The 20007-nt window shown below is 38.3% G+C and overlaps 1 protein-coding gene across 1 annotated transcript; it reads left to right on the top strand.

The window, feature by feature from the left end:
* The first annotated feature begins 3199 nt into the window (after window positions 1-3199).
* On the top strand, window positions 3200-19721 carry slc47a1 (solute carrier family 47 member 1). The gene is made up of 17 exons (XM_048153406.1): window positions 3200-3597; window positions 4992-5093; window positions 5688-5756; window positions 7183-7331; window positions 8718-8760; window positions 9325-9369; window positions 9469-9566; window positions 9694-9791; window positions 14452-14565; window positions 14897-14964; window positions 15240-15348; window positions 15724-15799; window positions 15977-16046; window positions 16328-16460; window positions 17907-18001; window positions 18094-18267; window positions 18359-19721. Exons 1-17 carry the CDS (start codon window positions 3427-3429, stop codon window positions 18668-18670), a joined length of 1926 nt encoding a protein of 641 aa, XP_048009363.1. The 5' UTR covers window positions 3200-3426; the 3' UTR covers window positions 18671-19721.
* The last annotated feature ends 286 nt before the right edge of the window (window positions 19722-20007 follow it).

Below are 20007 nucleotides of genomic sequence, written 5' to 3'. Positions count from 1 at the left end.
ATCAGCTTAAGCTAAAAAGCTCTATAACCTAGCTTTATCCAGCAATATCGGAGATGCTGTTAAGTGCCCCTCGTTAGGGTATCAGGTATTCTTCTACACTTAATGCAGGCAGCATCTGAGGAGGCCTTTTACTCCTCAGACTTTTATACTACTTTAAGGAAAATTCCAACTTCATATTACTCATCAAATGATCAATGTCTATGATCCAATCTTCCTGTTGTAGGCCTATCAGTCTCTATGTATTTCTTGCTTACTAAGACGGATGTCTTTCCTTTGTCGCCTACACTATCGTCTTCTTCTAGAACTCTTCCACTTCTTCACTGAAGTCTTCGTCTGGCTCACCTCCTCTTGAGATTACAACATGCTCTCTTCATCCTTATGTGCCTTCTTGTTAACCTTTCTGGTTGGTAACAATCATCAAACTCAAAAACCTAACTTTCATAACTGATGCTTAGTCATCTTATCTTATAACAAACAAAGGAAGTATTGCAGTTACTTAATTTCATAATCATTCAAGCATTCAAGCATATATGGCCTTAGGAGTAGCCATGTGGGGATCCAGAGCATAGCCAGGATGATAGCACATGATGGAGTCAACCGAGGGAGGAGCCATGGTGGTATTTTAGCTGTCGACACCATGGGGAAGAGCGATGGAGACGAGGTTGATGGAGATGAGGCCCTAGGCACAGATGGAGAGCAGATGGGACCGGGGAAAACCGATAGTTCTGGAGACCGTAGCAGTGCTGCAGCTATGAGCATCCAAGGTGGAGCCAGGGTGTCCGAGGACTGAAGTGGAGCCGGTGGGACCAAGAACTGAGGCAGAGCTGGATGGAAGGCAGAGCCAGACGGAGCTGAATGGGAGGAGAGACTGAGCGCAGCAGATGGCTGGTAAGGGCCTGGTGGACTTACCTGTAGGTTTTAATGAAAGCAAAGATGTCTAAAATGTGCATCTAATTATTATTAAATATTAAATAACAATCCTTTTAATTACAATAAGTATTAAATTTAAAAATAATAACAACATGCCACTTGGGACCTTCTTGGGACCGAACTGTTTTCGGCTGATTAAATCTCACAAATGTTGATATTCGGATTAAATTTAAAAATTATAAATAGCGTAACCATTCATGAAAAGTGCTGAAATTAGATTTTGTGCTACCTATGGTCAGAAGAAGCAATTAAGTTGTTTGGGGGGGTCATCTTTCCCCATGTTACCCTATTTGTTTATTGCCTTTTTTTCTTTGAATTATTTGTTGTTTATGGCTGAAATTCAAAATAGGAAAAATCGTAACTAACGGTAATTATTCTTCCATAGTAATTGCCGTCATGAACCTTTGTCTCCTTGTCATAAAATTGTACTTATGGTTGAACAGAGGCAATACCTAGAATGCATGCATATGTGGCATGCATGTGTGAGAGACTGTTTTATTGCATGATAGTGTGTAACTTTCATTCCTTCTATACCCTCCCATTCCTTCTTTCAGTCTTCAGCATTTCTTACGGCATCTGATAAGACATGGAAGTCTTGCGCATGAAGGCTAAAGGTTGTTCCAGTTTGCTATGTGCACACACTCACTGTACATTACATGACTTGTGCTGATAAATACTTTTTTACATGTAAGACCCTAAACATTATGGAGCTCTTAAAGGCCATTTCACACCACACAGAAAAATGGCAACAAACATCAACAAACAAGCTGGCCGTTGGATTTAAAATGGTATGAAAAATAACTCATGTTCATGCTGCCCCAACAGATCAACTAACGCTGATTAAACATGTTAACTCGGGTAAAAACAAACTCCGACCAATGCTAACAGACGCCAACAGGGGTAATACTCTGATCCAACAAAACTAAACATGTTTGTTTGTGTTTGTCCATGCGGTGTGAATTGGCCTTAAAGAAACATGGTGGTGGAAAAAAATATGAGATGGTAGGAAAAAGTGTATTTCAAAACGTTTGCGTTCGCTTGCAAAACTTTGCGTTCCCTCATAAAGAATTCAGAAGTTTTGCAAGTGAAAGCAAAGTTGCTTGGGGGAATGCAAAACATTTGCGAAAGAAAGCAAAAGCATGCAAATATAATTTTGCTCCCAACTGTGGTGGTGGAAAAAAATATGAGATGGGAGGAAAAATAATAAGTCAATGTTTTTGCGTTCTCTCACAAAATGTTTGCGTTCCCCTGAGAAATGTTGCTTTCGCTCGCAAAAACTTTTGCGTTCTTTCTTTGTGAGTGAATGCAAAAATTCTTGGGGAAACGCAAGCGTTTCGCGAGCAAACACAAAGTTTCTCAAGGGAATGCCAAACATTTGCAAGAGAACGCAAAAGCATTGCCAAATAATTTTTCTTCCTGTCTCATATATGTCCATATTTCTTCTTTACCATGTCCCTTTAAGGGCTTTGTACTTTAGGAGCTCCAGCAATATTGTAGTTCCAGCAATATTTTAACTCATTTTTGTGCTTATTTTAAAAAAATAGTGCAGAATATTTCTTATTTATTTAACACTTTTTTCCCCCTGAAATTTTAAAGACAGTTTTATTTCTTATTAGATTTTTAATATTTGTTTGACCCCAAATGTAGTTGCAATAATATTTGAACACATTATTTTGACTAGTTAAAAAAAAATGTTTATTGAATGATCAGCACTGGTTGTGCAAGACCTGTGAAGTTGACCAAGGTAAAGCATTAATGTTTAACCGAATGGGCACATTAATGATCAAAGGTTGTGTATGATGAGCCAACCATGACTGCTGCTGCTAAAGATCCATGGCAAGCTACCAAAGAGTAATGTGCCAGTGTACTACAATTAGAGATTGTTAGCTGATGTTGAATTATTTAGATCAGTTTGACAAATATTTAAACACATTTTATTGCCATCAACACCTAAAACAGCAAAACATATTATCCTTGAGAGATTCAAACCTAACCCTACCTAAACAGTTTTCAGGTTAAAGGCCTGTGTCCCAAGATCATATATCTCAAAGCAAAGCTTTTCCTGCTCATTATGCTGCTATAATAAAATGAACAACTTAGAAAGCAAGCGCTCTAGCATGTGTTCCTTAAAGGAGCAGCAATCTGTTACTTACACAGGCATTCCTGATAAGATTACCACTTCGTTTAAGAAGTATGAAAGGCTAACCCTCCCCTTACAGCCCCCCTCAGAGCTGCTGTACCCATACAGGGAATTATAAAGAGATTGCTTGTGACCTGCCTCTTTTAGGCTCACTCTGTGACTGAAGGCAGCAGGTTACTTATCAGTGTCCCAGCATAATTTGATTCGATTGTTTCTGCATCTATGGACTGATAACAACATTTTGGGACAAATCACTGCTGGAGAGAAGTGTTCTCATTCCTATATTGCTCCTATTATTCTCTCTGTCTTGCTCTCTCTTCACCCTCTTCTCTTATTTTCTTGCACTCAACGGCTGAATGGATAAGGCTGGGAGGCTTGAGGCTTGTGGCCCCCTGGCAAGCAATGAACAAATCACCGAGGAAACAGCACCTAGTTCTAAACTGTTCAGCTGCAGCTGTGTGCGTCGCTGGGTTCCACTGGCCTACAGAGAGGAGCTCTACCACGTCCTGTGCCTGACTGGGCCCCTGGTGAGTCCTTTCTCTGTTCCAATACTCTCTCAGCGCTGCAGTTCATTTTAAACTTTAAAGACAGGAGCTTTGCCAGCAGAGACTGGATCTAGGGGTGCATGACGTATTTTTTGACACATGCATGTAACTTAAGTTACAGTCTGGGAATTTGTAATTTTAAGATTGATGACGATGTGAATGATGGCTCCTGTTTTATAGTCGTGAACTAGTGTTTATCTGACTGTCACATGGAATTTCTGTGAATTCCTTCTATATTGGGAATTTATCTTGGTTAGGCGTCTGTAGATTTTTTAAAAAATGAACATGATGCAGGAGCAATGGTACCACTTTTAAAGCAAATACAAAAATATATTTAAAATTATATATACGCTCACCGGCCATTTAGGTACACCTGTTTGTTAACGCAAATATCTAACTAGCCAATCATATGGCAGCAACTCAATGCAAGATCTGTTGAAGTTCAAACTGAGCATCAGAAAGGTGATTTAAGTGACGTTGAACATTTGGCATGGTTGTTGGTGCCAGACGGACTGATCTGAGTATTTCAGAAACTGCTGTTCTACAGGGATTTCACACACAACCATCTCTAGGATTTACAGATAATGGTCCAGAAAAGAGAAAATATCCAGTGAGTGGCAGTTGCAGACTGGGGCAACAGTAACTCAAATAGCCACTCATTACAACTGAGGTCTGCAGAAGAGCATCTCTGAATGTACAGCATGTCAAACCTTGAAGCAGATGGGCTACAGCAACAAAAGACCACACTGGGTGCCACTCCTGTCAGCTAAGAACAGGAAACTGAGGCTACAATTCACACAGGCTCACCAAAATTGGACAACAGAAGATAGAACTTTGCCCATTTTCAGATGGTAGGGTCAGAATTTGGCGTAAACAACATAAAAGCATTGATCAAACTTCCTTGTATCAACCATTCAAGCTGGTGCTGGTAGTTTAATGGTGTTTGGGATATTTTTCTTTTTGGGCCCCTATAAACGCCACCTGAGTATGTCCATCCCTTTATGACCACAGTGTAACCATCTTCTGATGGCTAATTCCAGCAGGATAGCACGTCATGTCAAAAAGCTCAAATCATCTCAAACTGGTTTCTTGAACATGACTGAGTTCACTATAGTCAAATGGCCTCCAGAGTCACCAGATATATATGACTATGTAAAATATATTATCGACATCTCTAAATTATGAATGTGACTAGGAGACATGAAGATATTAAGATATTATAAACATAAACATCATGATTTTCTTTAAAGTTCTTTTGCTGGACATAATCTGGAGTTCAGATATTCAAGCAATTTTTACATGGGCTGCAGAATGAATTGATTTCTGTGTGTTTTATTTGTATCCTCATGTTCCCTGTTGATTTTCATTTTTGGCAGCTCATCTCCAGGATCTTAAACTTTCTGCTGCCATTCGTCATCACAATATTCTGTGGTCACCTAGGAAATGCTGAATTGGCTGGATATGCCCTGGCCTCTGCGGTAATGCATCCATTGTCCAATGCTGTCAAAAAAAAAGAAGAAAAAAAAGAGAGAAAATGTACCTTTAGGGTTACAACAGCTTGCCACTGGGACAGTGCCTTCAAAGGTACACTTTTGTACTTTATCTGTCCCTAAGGGTTGCATGTTACTACCTAAAGCGTTCCTAAAGGTACTAAATGCACCCTTTAGAGGTAAATTAGGTACAAAAATATATGCCCCAGGCACAAGCTAAAGTCTACTTAGATTTAAGACATTTTGTTCAGTTATTATATCTCTCTGAGATATATATATATATATATATATATATATATATATATATATATATATATATATATATATATTAAAAAAAATGAAATCCTTCTGACATTAATAACCCTCATACATTTCACTGAAAAACCTAAAGCCTCAGTATCTTGTCATATCAGTTTTTTGTTTTTTTTTTGGATACCAAGAGTATTTCCTATTTCCTAAGAAGTACTCTGGAAGTTGATCCAATCAAAAATCCAATGCCTGTATCTTGAAGAAGAAAGCAGTGAGAGATAAGGAGACTGTGTTCAGTGATTGCACTGCTAAAGCAGAATTTGTCTCCCTCAGACGATTAATGTGACCACAACTGCTACTGGATGCGGTCTGGCCCTCGCATGTGACACACTCGTCTCTCAGGTAATCTTAACTCACAGTAATTATGTATGTTGTCTTGCCAACTAGCTCAATAAGCCATTGTTGTATAATACCCTCAGACGCGGTTTTAGCTGGACACACAGTGTAATGGTTGTATTTCTGTCACTGGCAGATTGCACAGTGAGAGATTTATTAATATCTCCCACTGTTATAAAAAACATATCTCAACCAGCATGAAAAATAACTCAACCAACATCATCATCAACTAACTTAACTCTTATTTAAAGTAATTTGATAGTACCTTGGATCTGTTATGGAAATATTACTACATATCATGATCCTATGTCCAAAGTACAATGGCAGTACCATTGTACTTTTTGTTATACAAAGAATATTCCTTTCTGCAGAATATATTTTAAATATTAAATGATTTGCTATCAAAACTGCATTAATATCTAGTTCAGTCAAGAAACTCTAGAAGGCGCAGCTGATAGGTCTAGAGTTGACAAAAGTACTGACTTCGGTACCATATCAGTACTGAAATTTTAAAAAATGTGACACGTTGAGCACTGTTGAGCGTTTTGGCCATTGTGTTCACGGCTCATCGGATATGTCTGTGATTGGCTTCAGTGATCAACAATTCAAAAACATTGTAAATAATCATCAGTGATGCTCTTCACTTAGCACTTACACAGATGCACACAAGAGCATTCGAAAGCAGGCATCTATTGCGGTCTGCTTTGCTAAAACCAGTCCGCTGATAGACGCCTTCTTTCAAACACTCCCGCTCCCACCTTTAAAACGCTTTCAAATTCAAACACTTCCATGTGCTTTCAAATGCTCCCATGCCTTGATCATTGTAGCCAATCACAGACATACCGATGAGCGTGTCAACACAATGGCCAATCAGAGGGGTTTACGAATCCACTCAACAGCTCTCGAAGCATCACATTTTTAAAATTTCAGTACCAATACCGAAGTTGGAACTTTTGACAACTCTAGATAGGTCCTTTACATGTAATCAGCAAGCAATCATATCATTACCGCTTGGCACAAGCTGATTTGCCTCTGCTAATTCTGCAGCCAATGAGATTGCTTGCTCAAAATTTAAATAGTCTGGTTCAGTGTTCACTGTAGGCTAGTCCTGCACCGCACTATCAGAGTTCCTCTGAAACCCTCCACCTCCCCTGGCTCGACCTGCCTAGATCTACTATGGGATTCTTGCAGAAACAGCATATATGTTTTTCTATGGGTATAGCAAGTACATACTTTCTCTTCAGCAGAAGCAGCCATAATCAACAGCAGCAGCCAAGCAGATTTAGTCCACCAAGACCAAATACATTAATATTGCTATATTCATTAACATGCTAAAACTTGTCATGATTGAAGTACTACACTGTGCAAGGCTAAAGTTTTTGACAATAAATTCCTCTATATTATGTACTAATGATCTGTTGTCCATGTTCAGACATTTGGCAGTAAGAACCTAAAGCGTGTGGGGGAAATTCTCCAGAGAAGCATAATCATCCTTTTACTCTTCTGCCTGCCATGCTGGGCCATGCTCATCAATGCTGAGTCAATACTCCTCACACTGAAGCAAGAGCCAGAGGTGGCCAGGTCAGACTAATCCGGTCAGATTATTGGATCAGAACTTTTAGTAGGGTAATTGTTTCTGATGTAAAATATTTTTTTTTCCATGTAGATAGGAGACCATACTGTACGTGCTGCAGGGAAAGCAAAAAAATTGTGCCTAAAGAACAGAATAAGCAGTTTTCATTCTTTAAAAAAAATCTGAGATGTATAAATAATTTTCATGTGAGAGACTGGTTTTCCTGCCCTTGCGCCAGTAAACAAGTCACCAAAGAAGAGATGTTGTTACAAGAGGGAGATAAAGTTATTTGATTAAAGATTACAAAGGCACATAAATTAAAACAAACAAGAGGTGAGGTTTAGGGGGTGAGTGTAATGGACACAAGCTAGTAAGAGCTGTGCATGTAAATCTAAATGTAAATCTAAATTAATTTCAAGGTAGATAATAGTTTATCTAACATGCCAAAAAAGTGCACTTAATTGAAATGAATGTAGAGATGCAGGAGAATTGAAAACAAACAAATTGGAACTCAGGAACATATATAGAGAAAAACCACCACAACGAAACATGTAAGCATACTAGAAAAATAACCAACAAACTATGGAATCAAAGGGCTATATAAATACAATAGATAACAAGCACTTAAAGTATATAGGCCTACAAGTGAAGGTGAAATTAAAAATCATGGAAACCTTAATCTATCACTATGGAAACTAAAGAAAACAGGAACTTAACTTAAGATAATATAGTATATTAATGAAATAACAGGCCACTTATGTGTACTAAAGCACATGTAAAGTTCTTGATTATAATTTTAACTATAGTGTGTTATTCAATATTACATTTCATGTTTGTATTTTAAATGTACTAAACTGCAACTTTATTATTTCCAATGTGTAATTTCAAATATATTAAATACATGCCAAACCACTTTCAATAGATATTATATTAAGGTATATTTTAGTTTACCAGAGATGCTTGTCAGAACATTTAGCAGAACACTTTTTTGAAATTATTTTATTTTTGAATTATGAAATTGCATATAAAGATGTACTTAAATCCCACCTAACTGTGTCAAAAAAGCTGAACTCTAAAGTTCAGCTAAGTGCATTTAATATAAATTTAAACTATGATACATTTTCATTTAATTAACATGCAATTAAGTGTCCATTACATTCTGTTTGCAGTATATTAAAGTATATTTTTCCATAATAAGTACTTTTTTTTTTTTTTAAGTATGCTGAAGTTACTTGTTTTCACACAGAAAAAAAGTTAATTCGATTTGTGCCTCTACATCTTAAAAAACATAATAGGACACCAAATTGTAACTATTTATGGAAAGTGTCAATTATTCTGTTTTTTGATGTCATACTGTTCTATCCTCAAAGCTCCATTACTCATCCCTATTTCAGGATTGCACAGCTGTATGTTATGGCTTTCCTCCCTGCTGTCCCTGTAAGTATAACAACATGTTTTTACAAAAACATTCAGTGGTTGTGCTTTCATCTCTGTGCTGGCCTTGTTTTCTAGAGTATAAGTTCAAATGTTTCCTGGCGCTTTCTCCAAATTGTGCTGCTCACTCTTCAGGACACTTTATGAGAATGGTCTGGCTGCAGACCATGGATGAGTGGAGCTCCACTCTCAAACAGGAAATACGTCACCTCCACTTGTGTTTTATTAACGTCTACACCTACCCCAACCCTAAACCTACTCTTACAATAATGCATACAGTAATTAAGTGACGCAATATTGATGTGCGCATTCCCAGCGGCCATAGCTGTAGCTAGCTCCACTAGTGGAGGTGATGTATTTCCGCCCCTTGAGTGAAGCTCCACTCGCCCCCTCAGCCCCAGTTGTACTTTATTGCTCTATGACCAGAGTGTTTCCTGTCAAATTGTCTTTTATGTTCAATACATGTAATATTTAAAGGGTGTAACCACATGCATACAGTCATTGTCACTAGCTTTCCTTCTGCTGACAGCACAGATAACTTTTTCTGTCCATCCTTTAATTTCCTAGGCCATGTTTCTGCACCAACTGCAGGTGTCTTATCTGCAAAACCAGGTACAACCTCTCAGTCAGCTCAAGATGTTGCATTGGACAGCATGTATATATGAGCAAAAGAGATGAAAACTGAAGAGATAATGTATTGTCATGTTTCAGGGCATCATCCTGCCCCAGATGTACACAGCAGTTGCTGCCAACATTTTAAATGTAGCAACAAACTACGTCCTCCTTCACTCAATGAAGCTGGGAGTGATGTATGTATGATTAGTACTAATTTTAATAATAATAAACAACAATAAATATACTCTAAATCTGAAGAGCTAGGAAATAAATGATCTTTAGGATAAGCATGTGTGTGTGTGTGTGTGTGTGTGTCTGCAGGGGCTCTGCTGCAGCCAACAGTTTCTCACAGATCTCCAGCTGCCTCCTGTTGTTTGCTTACATACGCTGGAAAAAGCTGCATGTGAAGACATGGGGTGGTGAGGAATATATGGAAAGACACACACACAGAGACACTCTTTTATGCCATTATGGGGTCAACGACTTCTTTAATGATTACATTAAGTCATCTATAATTATCACTCCCTAAAGGGGTGTTCACATCCGACAGTGATTTGCTGCGACAAATTGATCCTTTTTTAATGACAGTGAGCAGGAGAGATGGTTAGCAATGCAGTTAGCAGAGTTTCAATGTATGCAAATGAGCAGCAGAATATGTGGTGACTACCAATGGAAGTGCCAACAGTGATGCAACACTGGATATATTTGGAAACAATAAGACCTTTAGTAGCAGTGATTCTAGAATCGACTCCAAGAGAGTCGCTTGGCCATTCACGGCAAGAATGATAAGTATAAAGATAACTATAATGAAAACTATATGTGTCCACACTCGCTCTCTTTAAAGTCGGCATAAAACGAAAGTTGCGATAGTCTTTTCATCCCTATTATGATGTATTATATGTAAAACGCTTTTTGAATAATAATAATAAAAAAAGTAGACCGGGACTTTTGTTCATTGGAAATTGATTGGATCGCTGCGTTTACTATTGCTGTGATCTCATGTGAGTGACAGGTTGTCCCGCCCTCGCACCAGTAAACACATCATCAGAGAAGAGAATGTGAATAAAGATTTTGAGGGCACATTAATTTTAAAACAAACAAGAAATGTCCAATTTGATTTCATGGTGACTTTAAAGTCGATTCTGATTGAAATTCAGTGTTTTTATCGTTCATCAGCTCAGATGTAAAAATTAGAAAGTGATTTGAACAATATCATTCCTTTGTCATTTTTGTTATATTTGTGGTGTGAATTTACCTATTCTCAGAATCAAGAATTAAACTTTATAGTTACAGTTGAGCTCGAAAGCTTACCCTGCGTCTCAGTCAGTTCCCTAGCTCCCTAGCTCCCTAGCTCGTGAATCAGTATATCATGTAAATGAATGTGGCCGATTCCCTGATCAGTGCCCTGACTACTGAACTAGGGAGCTGATTGAGACGCACGCTTACACACTGTCACAGTCACCAGCTCAGTCACCAGCTCCAGCATCTGCCTAACCATTTTATACTGGACTCACTTCCACCCAGCCTCCCTCTCCCACATCCTCTCCTAGATGATTCGGTCAGCTTGTCGTCCCAGCCTTCTTTTCAGACCCCAGCCATGTCTGCTGTCCTGTCCGAGCTGTCCCACATCAGTCCCGCTGTACCACCGTTATCTCCTCTCAGTGGCGTGGTTATATCGCGGGCCTACTGTGAGCCACCTCCTTCTGGGCGTGAGGATCCCGTGGCGCCGCCTCCGGCTTCTGTGTCGTTGTCTCTCCACCTCGACCGTTGCCCTGACTCCTCCAACTTCGCTCCTCCCTTCCTCGATGTCTGCTGGGACCTTTGAGCTTTCGGCTTCGCCGATCTTCCTCTGACCGCCGACTTCACCTGGGTCGGATGATGCGTCACCTGCACCACGGACTTGCGGGCCGTCCATTGCTCTCCGGCCCTCCACCCCTACTGCTCCGGCTAGCTCCGCCCTGCCTCAGGCTCCGCCCTCAGTTGCTCCTGCTACACCTCAGCCCTCCGGATCCCTGCATCCATCTCGGGGGGTCGTCGCTGCGGCTCCATCGCAGTCGTCGGTATCGATCCAGTCCATCAGCCCTCCATCTGCGCCTTGGGTTCCTCCTCCGTCATCGACGTCGCCTCCGTTCTTCTCCAAGGTGGCACAGAAGCCGTCACCACCATGGCTCCTCCCTCCAACGCCGCCGCCATGGTCCACCACCTGGCTCATCCTCCAGCTCAACCGTCCTCCTCCTGAGTTACCTCCAGCATCTTCTTCCATCTCACCTTCACTCCGTCCACCTCCAGGACCCCCTCCGGCCCTCCCCTTTTGGATCTTCCATTAAGGCGCGAGGACGCGCCTCGCCGGAGGGGGATGTACTGTCACAGTCACCAACTCAGTCACCAGCACTGGCACCACATTTCCCAGCGTCCCTCCTGTTCCTCACCTGCACACGATCTCCAATCACCGGCACCTGTAAGTCATCACCTCTCATCAGCACTCCCTAGATAAGCAGTCACCATCCTCACCACAGTGTCTGGTCTCATATGTTCCATGTGTTGTGTTGCGTGTATACCTGTTCCTGTATTATCTCCCGTTGGATTACTAAGTAAAGACTTGTTTGAAAATGATCTTCTTCTTTGTGTGTTCCTGCGCAAGCAGCGCGTTACACATGCCCCTTGCAGAATCTGCAAAAATGTTAACTGTTTTAACAAAATAAGAATCGTAAAAAATGCATGTTAATTTTTATTTAGTACTGTCCTGAATAAGCATAATTCATAAAAATTACCCAGTTCAAAAGTTTACATATTGATTTTTAATACTCTGTGTTGTAACCTGAATGATCCATGACTTATTGTTTTTTTTGTTTGTTTGTTTTTTTGTGGTGGTTGTTCTGGATTCCCTTGTTTGAGCAGTTAAACTGACCATGTCCTTCAGAAAAATCCTTCAGGTTCTGCAAATTCTTTGGTTTTCCAGGATCTTCTGCATATTTGAACCCTTTCCAACAATAACTGTATGATTTTGAGATCCGTCTTTTCACACTGAGGACTCACCTGAGGGACTCAAACAAAACTATTACAAAAGCTGCAAACATTCACTGATGCTTCAGAAGGAAACACAATGCATTAAGATGGTGAAAACTTTTGAAAAAGATGATGTGCAAGTTTTTCTTATTTTGCTTTATTTTTAGTCTCTATTTATCCTGTTCATCCAATTCAAAAAGGTTACATTCCTGGCTCTTAATGCATCATGTTTCCTTCTGGAGCATCAGTGAATGTTTGAACCTTTTTTAATAGTTGTTTTTGAGTCCCTCACTTGTCTTCATTGTGAAAAGATGGATCTCAAAATCATACAGTCACTGATGGAAAGGGTTCAAATATGCAAAAGATGCTGGAAAATCAAAGAATCTGCAGGACCTGAAGGATTTTTCTGAAGAACAGAGCTCAGTTTAAATGCTCAGGACAAACAAGGGACTCATGAACAACTATCACAAAACAAACAACCAGTCATGGATCATCCAGGTAACTACACACAGCATTAAGAATCAAGGGTATGTATACTTTTGAACTGGGTCATTTTTATAAATTCAGCTATTTTTTCTTGTGGACTTAATGTAAACATCTGTAGTGTGAAATGGCTTATTCAGGACAGTACTGAATAAAAAAAAAAAACGATATTTTTAAGATCCTACTTATTTTGTTAAAACGATAAATATTTTAGCAGATTCTGCAAGGGGTATGTAAACTTTCGAGCTCAACTGTTTCATTACCATTATAGCTATCATCCTTGATGTGAATGGCCCTGACAGTAATTCTTGATTCTGAAGAAAAAGGGAAAGGTGACATGAGATCTTATGAAAGACTCAAAGTGCGGCATTAGTTTACATCTTTGTGACAGACAGACAGACAGACAGACTTTTCTTCGAGAAGTAAAAACCTCTGACAGTTGAAGTAGAAGTTTCCCGCCAGTTTGAATAAACTTTATCGTTATCTCTTTTATTGCATTTTATTGTGTTTTTTTAACTTGATCTACCTATTGTTTGAATGATACGAGTCACATTGATCATGATGTTTCAGCCGTGAATGACTTGCAACAAATTAATTTGTTGGATTGTAATGCTCCCATACAATTGCTACAAGCTTGTCGCCATCTACTTGTGTAATCATGTAAACTACAAAAAACAGTCAACAAATGAATCAGTGAACAAATCTGTCTTTTTGATTAACAAAATTGTTATTGAAATGAATCACACTTCCCCACACCTAGCTGTTAATGGGCACATTTTGATGCATACCATGCCCAGGCATGTTAGGCCCTTCAGTGGAGTCGATTTCCCTGAGTGAAATCGTCACTAAAGGTTCAAAGGACTCTCAATTGCCAGTTCCTCAGAATCGAACAATCAGTTCTTTTTGGCATTGACTTCCAGCACTGGAAGGTGTGAATTGCTACTCCTTATAGACACCAGTTGGCATTTTCCCAGTGAAATGAAATAATTTGTTCCTTTGTGAAGCTGTTTTCCCAAATGGTTTTTTTTTTTCCTCCATATATCTTGGGCAGGAAATATTTAAATGAGGAATATTGTGACTTGTACGTTCCTGCAAGAAAACTTCAATCAAAGTGTTTCAGGACATTGCTTTGTAACTTTACAGATGTTGTTCTTGCTCCAACAGCAACATTTCACACTAAAGAAAGTTGAAAACATAAAAAAGCACAATAGGTCCCTTTTTAAGAGTGTGGCCATTTGTAACTTGAATGTGTCAGCTGCTTCCAGTCATTTTAGAAGTACAAAAACTGTTTGTAGCACAAATAGTTATTTATTTATTTTTTTACCTATAGTAGATTTACCTATTACCTATAGTTATTTACCTAAGTTGGAAGCCTCACACAAATTCACAGGAAATAGCTTGCTTCTGCATTGCAAAATAAGGTGGATAAGCTTTGTCAAATTTTGACAAGTTTCTCCACATACATGAAAAAACACAAAATACCAAACAATTATTTTGCATAGCTAGTCAATAATTACAAGAGATGTTTTCTGTATAACCACATGACTGCAGTGATTGTGTGTATGTGTTTGTCTCTGTTGCCCCCTACAGGCTGGTCTAGTGCATCACTGCAGGAGTGGGGCTCCTACATGAAACTGGCCATTCCCAGCACTCTTATGCTCTGTTTTGAGTGGTGGATCTATGAGATTGGAAGTTTCCTTGCAGGTGTGTAGGTGTTTGAGGGGGTTTGAGTATTGTCTTGCTTTTCTGATTCAATTGAATGAGTAGTTGCCATTATAAATCAAATAACAGAAAATATTCCTATTGATCTTCAATCTGAAGTGCCACTGCAATCATGTAAAATTTTGTTATAGCAACGATGCAAGATCCCAGGTGGAAGAGCAGTGCACAATTGTTTCATGGCTTACTAATCATCTCAAAAAGCCTAACTACATTTCAGTTATGCAATGCCACAATCAGAAAAAAACACACACTCATTTCACACATAATTAAATAGCATCCATCCCTCTTCTTATTTTCCCCTGATGGTTGGCAGGAATGCTGGGGGAGGCAGATCTTGCTGCTCAACATGTGTTGCTGGAGGTGGGGACCATTACTTACATGGTAAGACAGTGTTGTGTAACATTAAGCTCACAATACTTAGATCATTTTAGACATTTACTGCCAAAAGGCAAAAGTATTGAAAGCAACACATGCATTACAAATAATTGATTGATTGCTTGACTGATTGATTGACTGATTGATTGATTGATTAGTTAATTGTTTGCAATGCATGTGTTGTTTTCAATACATTTGCCTTTTAATGTATTAATTTATTTATTGTTAAATTGAATTAGTGTGAATATTTGCATGTTTTAAAAAATATATTTCCTGCTAAGTTTCCATTAGGTGTGCACGCAGCCGCTTGTGTGCGTGTGGGAAATGCACTGGGAGCTGGAGACACTAACAGGGCCCTAATCACCAGTAAAGTGACTCTCATGATCTCAGGTTAGTAGAATATGGAAATACCCACATAGTGCTTAAAATTAAGCTGATATAACTAATAACTAGATTTTGAGGTAAATCTGAGTAAAACAGCTTTTTAAACAAGAAAAAAATTTGGGTGGGACTTGATTTTGTTAGTCGCCTTCTTGCCAATAAACACGTCATCAGAGAAGAGATGTGTCTGAAAGAGGGAGGGAGATTACGAGGCTATATGAATAAAAAAAAAAAAAAATGTGAACAGATAAATCATAATCAATTCTGCAATATTCCATTAAATAAATTAATAAAAAAAAAAATTGTAAAGTTTGATTTGAAATTTCATGGTGAACATATAATAAGTATCTAGAAGAAAATATAATTAAAACTTTTGCATTGCAGGAGTTTTGGCTATTTTACAGGGTATCGTGATGGGTTCTTCAAAGTCAGTAGTGGGCTACATCTTTACCACTGATGAGTATGTTTTTTCACTCACAACATTCTGTATATACAAGTATTGGATTATGATGTGATTATTATGGATTTATCATGTGATATCAAGATCTCATTTTCTGCAAAGCTAAAAAAAAAATGATTAGAGTGAAGCTTTTCCTCTATTGTTTTGCAGTTCTCACTTTTTGATTTAATCTAACAGGAGCATAGTGAAGATGGTCTCAGAAAATCTCACCCTGTTCGTCTTCCTGCAGTTTTTTGATGCTCTTGTGGTAAGTTTGAATTGTATTTGTTCAATGGAAGGCAACACAAATGAATCATTGGTGGCATTATGCTATCTTTTGGAATGCCTAATGATAGTATTTCATCATTACTATGTCTCTGTGTGTAATACTAGGTATAATGTCACAATTAGACTTTATCAGTTAAAATGCTCTTACAAGTGATTTCTTGTGATGTCATGAAACCTGGTTCTGTGAAATGATGTAATTCACTGATTACTAGGAAGTGTTTATGGTTCATATCTGTACAACAGACACGTGTTGTGTTTTAGTGTGTGTGTTCAGGGATTCTTCTGGGTGCTGGAAAGCAGAAGATAGCAGCACTGTCCAACTTGATCTGTTACTACTGCATTGGATTACCAGTGGGAATATCTCTGATGTTTCTGGCTGAGCTCAGGATACTTGGTACTCATTTTTGCATGTCCCGATTTGCACAGTTAGACTCGTTCCTCGGTCAACATATTTTGTTGATCCTGGAACAACATTCCTGTCTGAAAATTTAATCATAACCATATCCCTACCCCTAAACCTAACCCTACCCATAAGTTATCCCTAAAACCAGAGGGGAATGATAGGTGAATAACACTGATGTACAAGCACCAAACCCTGATTGTAAGCCTAAACATGACAGAAACTGTAAATGTGTCCCTCAAATCTGATTTGTTTGGATATAATTTGATCTGGTTGATTGGTTGACTGGTTGATCAACATTTAATTTTTCAATGATGTCGAGCCAATAAAGCCATCTTTAATTCCATTTAGATATGTGACAACCCAATTTTGATAATAATACGGCATTAATATTATTAATTTCAGCAAATGTTTCTTGAGACATATGTGACACTGAAGACTGGAGTAATGATGCTGAAAAGTCAGCTTTGCTGTCATCAGAATAAATTACATTTTACAATATATTAAAATAGAAAGTAGTTATTTTAAATTATTTTAAATAATATTTCATATTATTATTGTGTAACAAAGTTCGTAAATAAGGAAGAAAGAGGCGGGAACCAGCAAACGTTCAGACAATAATCTTCAATAAAATAAACAAAGAACAAAACGAAAGTAATGCCGGCAGACCCTCGCGGACGTCTGCCGGCCACACAAACATAATAAAACATAAAATAAAGTCCAGGCCTGGTCCTCTCTCGTCCTTCACTGTCATTGCTCGTCCTTTTATGCTTCCGGAGCTCCTCAGTGAGAGAATCAAGGCCGGTGCGCCTCGCAGGTGGAGCTCATTATCTCTCGCGTCACCGGCCTCGCGCTGTTCCCTCACTGCTCTCGTCCGCCCTGCTCGCCACATATTGTTTTAATGTATTTTAGGTCAAATAAATTAACATAAGAGACTTTTTAAAGAAAAATCTTACCAACCTCTCAACTTCTGAATACTCTATATACAATGGGGATATCAATCTAGCCATCCCAATAAAACACATTTTATAATAATAATAATAATAGTCATCAAAACAATAGCTATATTTATGTTTTTCTATAAAACTAATTTCAATACATAAATTAAATGCATCTTGTGATTTTTAAAGGGATAGTTCACTCAAAAAGAAAAATTCTGTCATAAATTACTCACTCTCATGCCATTCCAAATCCATAAGACTTTTATTCATTTTTGAAACACAAATTAAGATATTTTTAATTATTAGGTAATTAAGTAATTGATGACAGATTTGTTATTATTTTTGGGTGAACTAACCCTTTAATGTAGATTCGGGTCTCTGGTCATTTAGCATGTTTTCTCCTCAATCCAGCCATGTAATAAAATTCAGATTGTGTTTGTTTTTCTGTTATCTGTTCTAAGCCTGGAACACATCCCATTTTATTTTCCCACTCATTCAGGTCTGTGGCTTGGCCTCTTGATTTGTGTCATTATTCAAAGTTGTTTCTTCACCACTCTCATCTTCAAGCTCAACTGGAAGAAAGTGACAGAGCAGGTAGGACATGACAAATCAAACATGTCAAGCCAAGCTGCCATTGTGGAAGGCAGTTGAAAGAATTTGATAATGTTGACTAATGTCTTCCTTAGGCCCTGAAACGTGCAGGCAAACATGCAATAGTGTGCATCCGAAAGGCATCATCGATAGGACAGACAGTCCTCAATACACTAGTTTCTGAAGGGCAGGATGATGCAGAGCAAAAGCCTGATGGAGGAGCTTCAGCAAGTATCCCTGAACCTTGGGATGACATAACTGGAAACAAAGTAATTGATGTCTGTCCTGAAATATGAAACTATTCTCAAATCCCTGTGGTGATATCTTCTATTTATATGTATATATTTTGTGCTTCTTTAGGCTCAGCTAACAAGTAATAGCTCTGAAGCGGCCGGGTATGTACAAGTTTGTACCCAGGAGATGGGTAAACTAGTAATGGAGAGCGAATCTGGAAAAGCCCAACCTAAAGTCTTGCTCTCTACGAACCAGCTTGTGCTTAGACGGGGACTTACACTGTTGACCACCCTCCTGATCCTGATAGCTGGAATCGCTGTGCATGTAGCTTGTCCTCTTCCAGAAAATTTTATTCCACATCAGAGCAACCTAACAATGGATTCAAATATTTTTTACACAACTAACACCTTCCTCAACACCACAGCAAGCTCACTCTAACTTGAACCATCTTACAAGGCCCAAATTAAAAAAAAAATTGGGACCGCAACTGGGTCAATCCATCCAATCTCTACAAGGAGGACATAAGCAAATCAGCCAATACCGGCAAAATGACATTTGTCAGTGTTATTTAAGAGAAAAAAATTTGATTACATCTCTGCCAGCTTGTAGGCTTGCAGAAGAGTACATCTCTGAATGTACAATATGGACTTCTACAAATTTTCTGGGACACTCTCCAGCCCAGCTGTCTAGGCCAAAATACAGCTGAATAAGACTACTGAAAAGAGCAGTACTTATTGTGCAGTATATATTATTTCATTTCTTAGTGAACTGATTTTACATTTTAGACATATATATATATATATATATATATATATATATATATATATATATATATATATATATATATATATATATATATATATATATATATATATATATATATATATATATATATATATGGTTATATGAGTCAGATTAAAAGGTTGTAGTTTTTCTTGTTAATGTATTTATCATATCAAAGTAAAGCACAAAGTGATATACTATTAAAAACATTCTTTACAAAGTTCTTTTACACAAGCATTTAAAGCTACTCTGCACATTTTTTGATAAAAATTTGTCCATTCAAGCGCAAAGAAGATGTGAAAGAGAATTCAATTCAGTAGGCTATTCTCGCTCTGTCTGAGAGGCAGCTTTCTGGGAGCGCGCTTCAGATGTTTGCACACAGAAAACATCTTGAAAACATCATGTGATTACTGTGCTTTAATAATGTAGGGAACCACTTGTTATACATAAATCATGTAACAGTTCATGTCTTACTTACATATAGGATTTAGTTTTAATCCAAATGATGCATGTGTGCTGAGTGAGCGTTCAGCAACCAAGAGCATGCAACACAAGTGTGCACGCTCTCTCACTCTTTATCATCAGTGTCAGTTAACATTAGTAATATGTTCCTCGTTTTACTTTCTTTGCTATTGACATCTGATTGAACTACAAACTTTCCGATGTATGTAAAAAAAAGAAAAGAAAAAAGGGATGAGCTCAACAAGCTTGCGTGTCTGTGCTCAATCTTCCCCCGAGTACACAAGCGCAGTATACAGTATTGGTATCAGTCCATCACTACTTTCTATTATGAACAGATTAAATTGAGGTTTTTCTTCATATATAAACATTGATCAGCGAACATAAACAGAAGCTCAACCGAACCTGCTTGAACAAACCGTGCAAAAACAAACCTCATTGTTTTTTGTGGAAGCTCAAACGTTCTGCGTAACACACGAGCATGAACCTCATTGGTTCTCGCACGGCAAGCAAACATGCTTGAGCTTCTGTTT

Source organism: Megalobrama amblycephala, linkage group LG13 (assembly GCF_018812025.1).
Source record: "Megalobrama amblycephala isolate DHTTF-2021 linkage group LG13, ASM1881202v1, whole genome shotgun sequence".
NCBI classification, from domain to species: Eukaryota; Metazoa; Chordata; class Actinopteri; order Cypriniformes; family Xenocyprididae; genus Megalobrama; species Megalobrama amblycephala.
The sequence above is the reverse complement of the archived record's forward strand: the minus strand, read 5'-3'. Positions and strand labels throughout refer to the sequence as shown.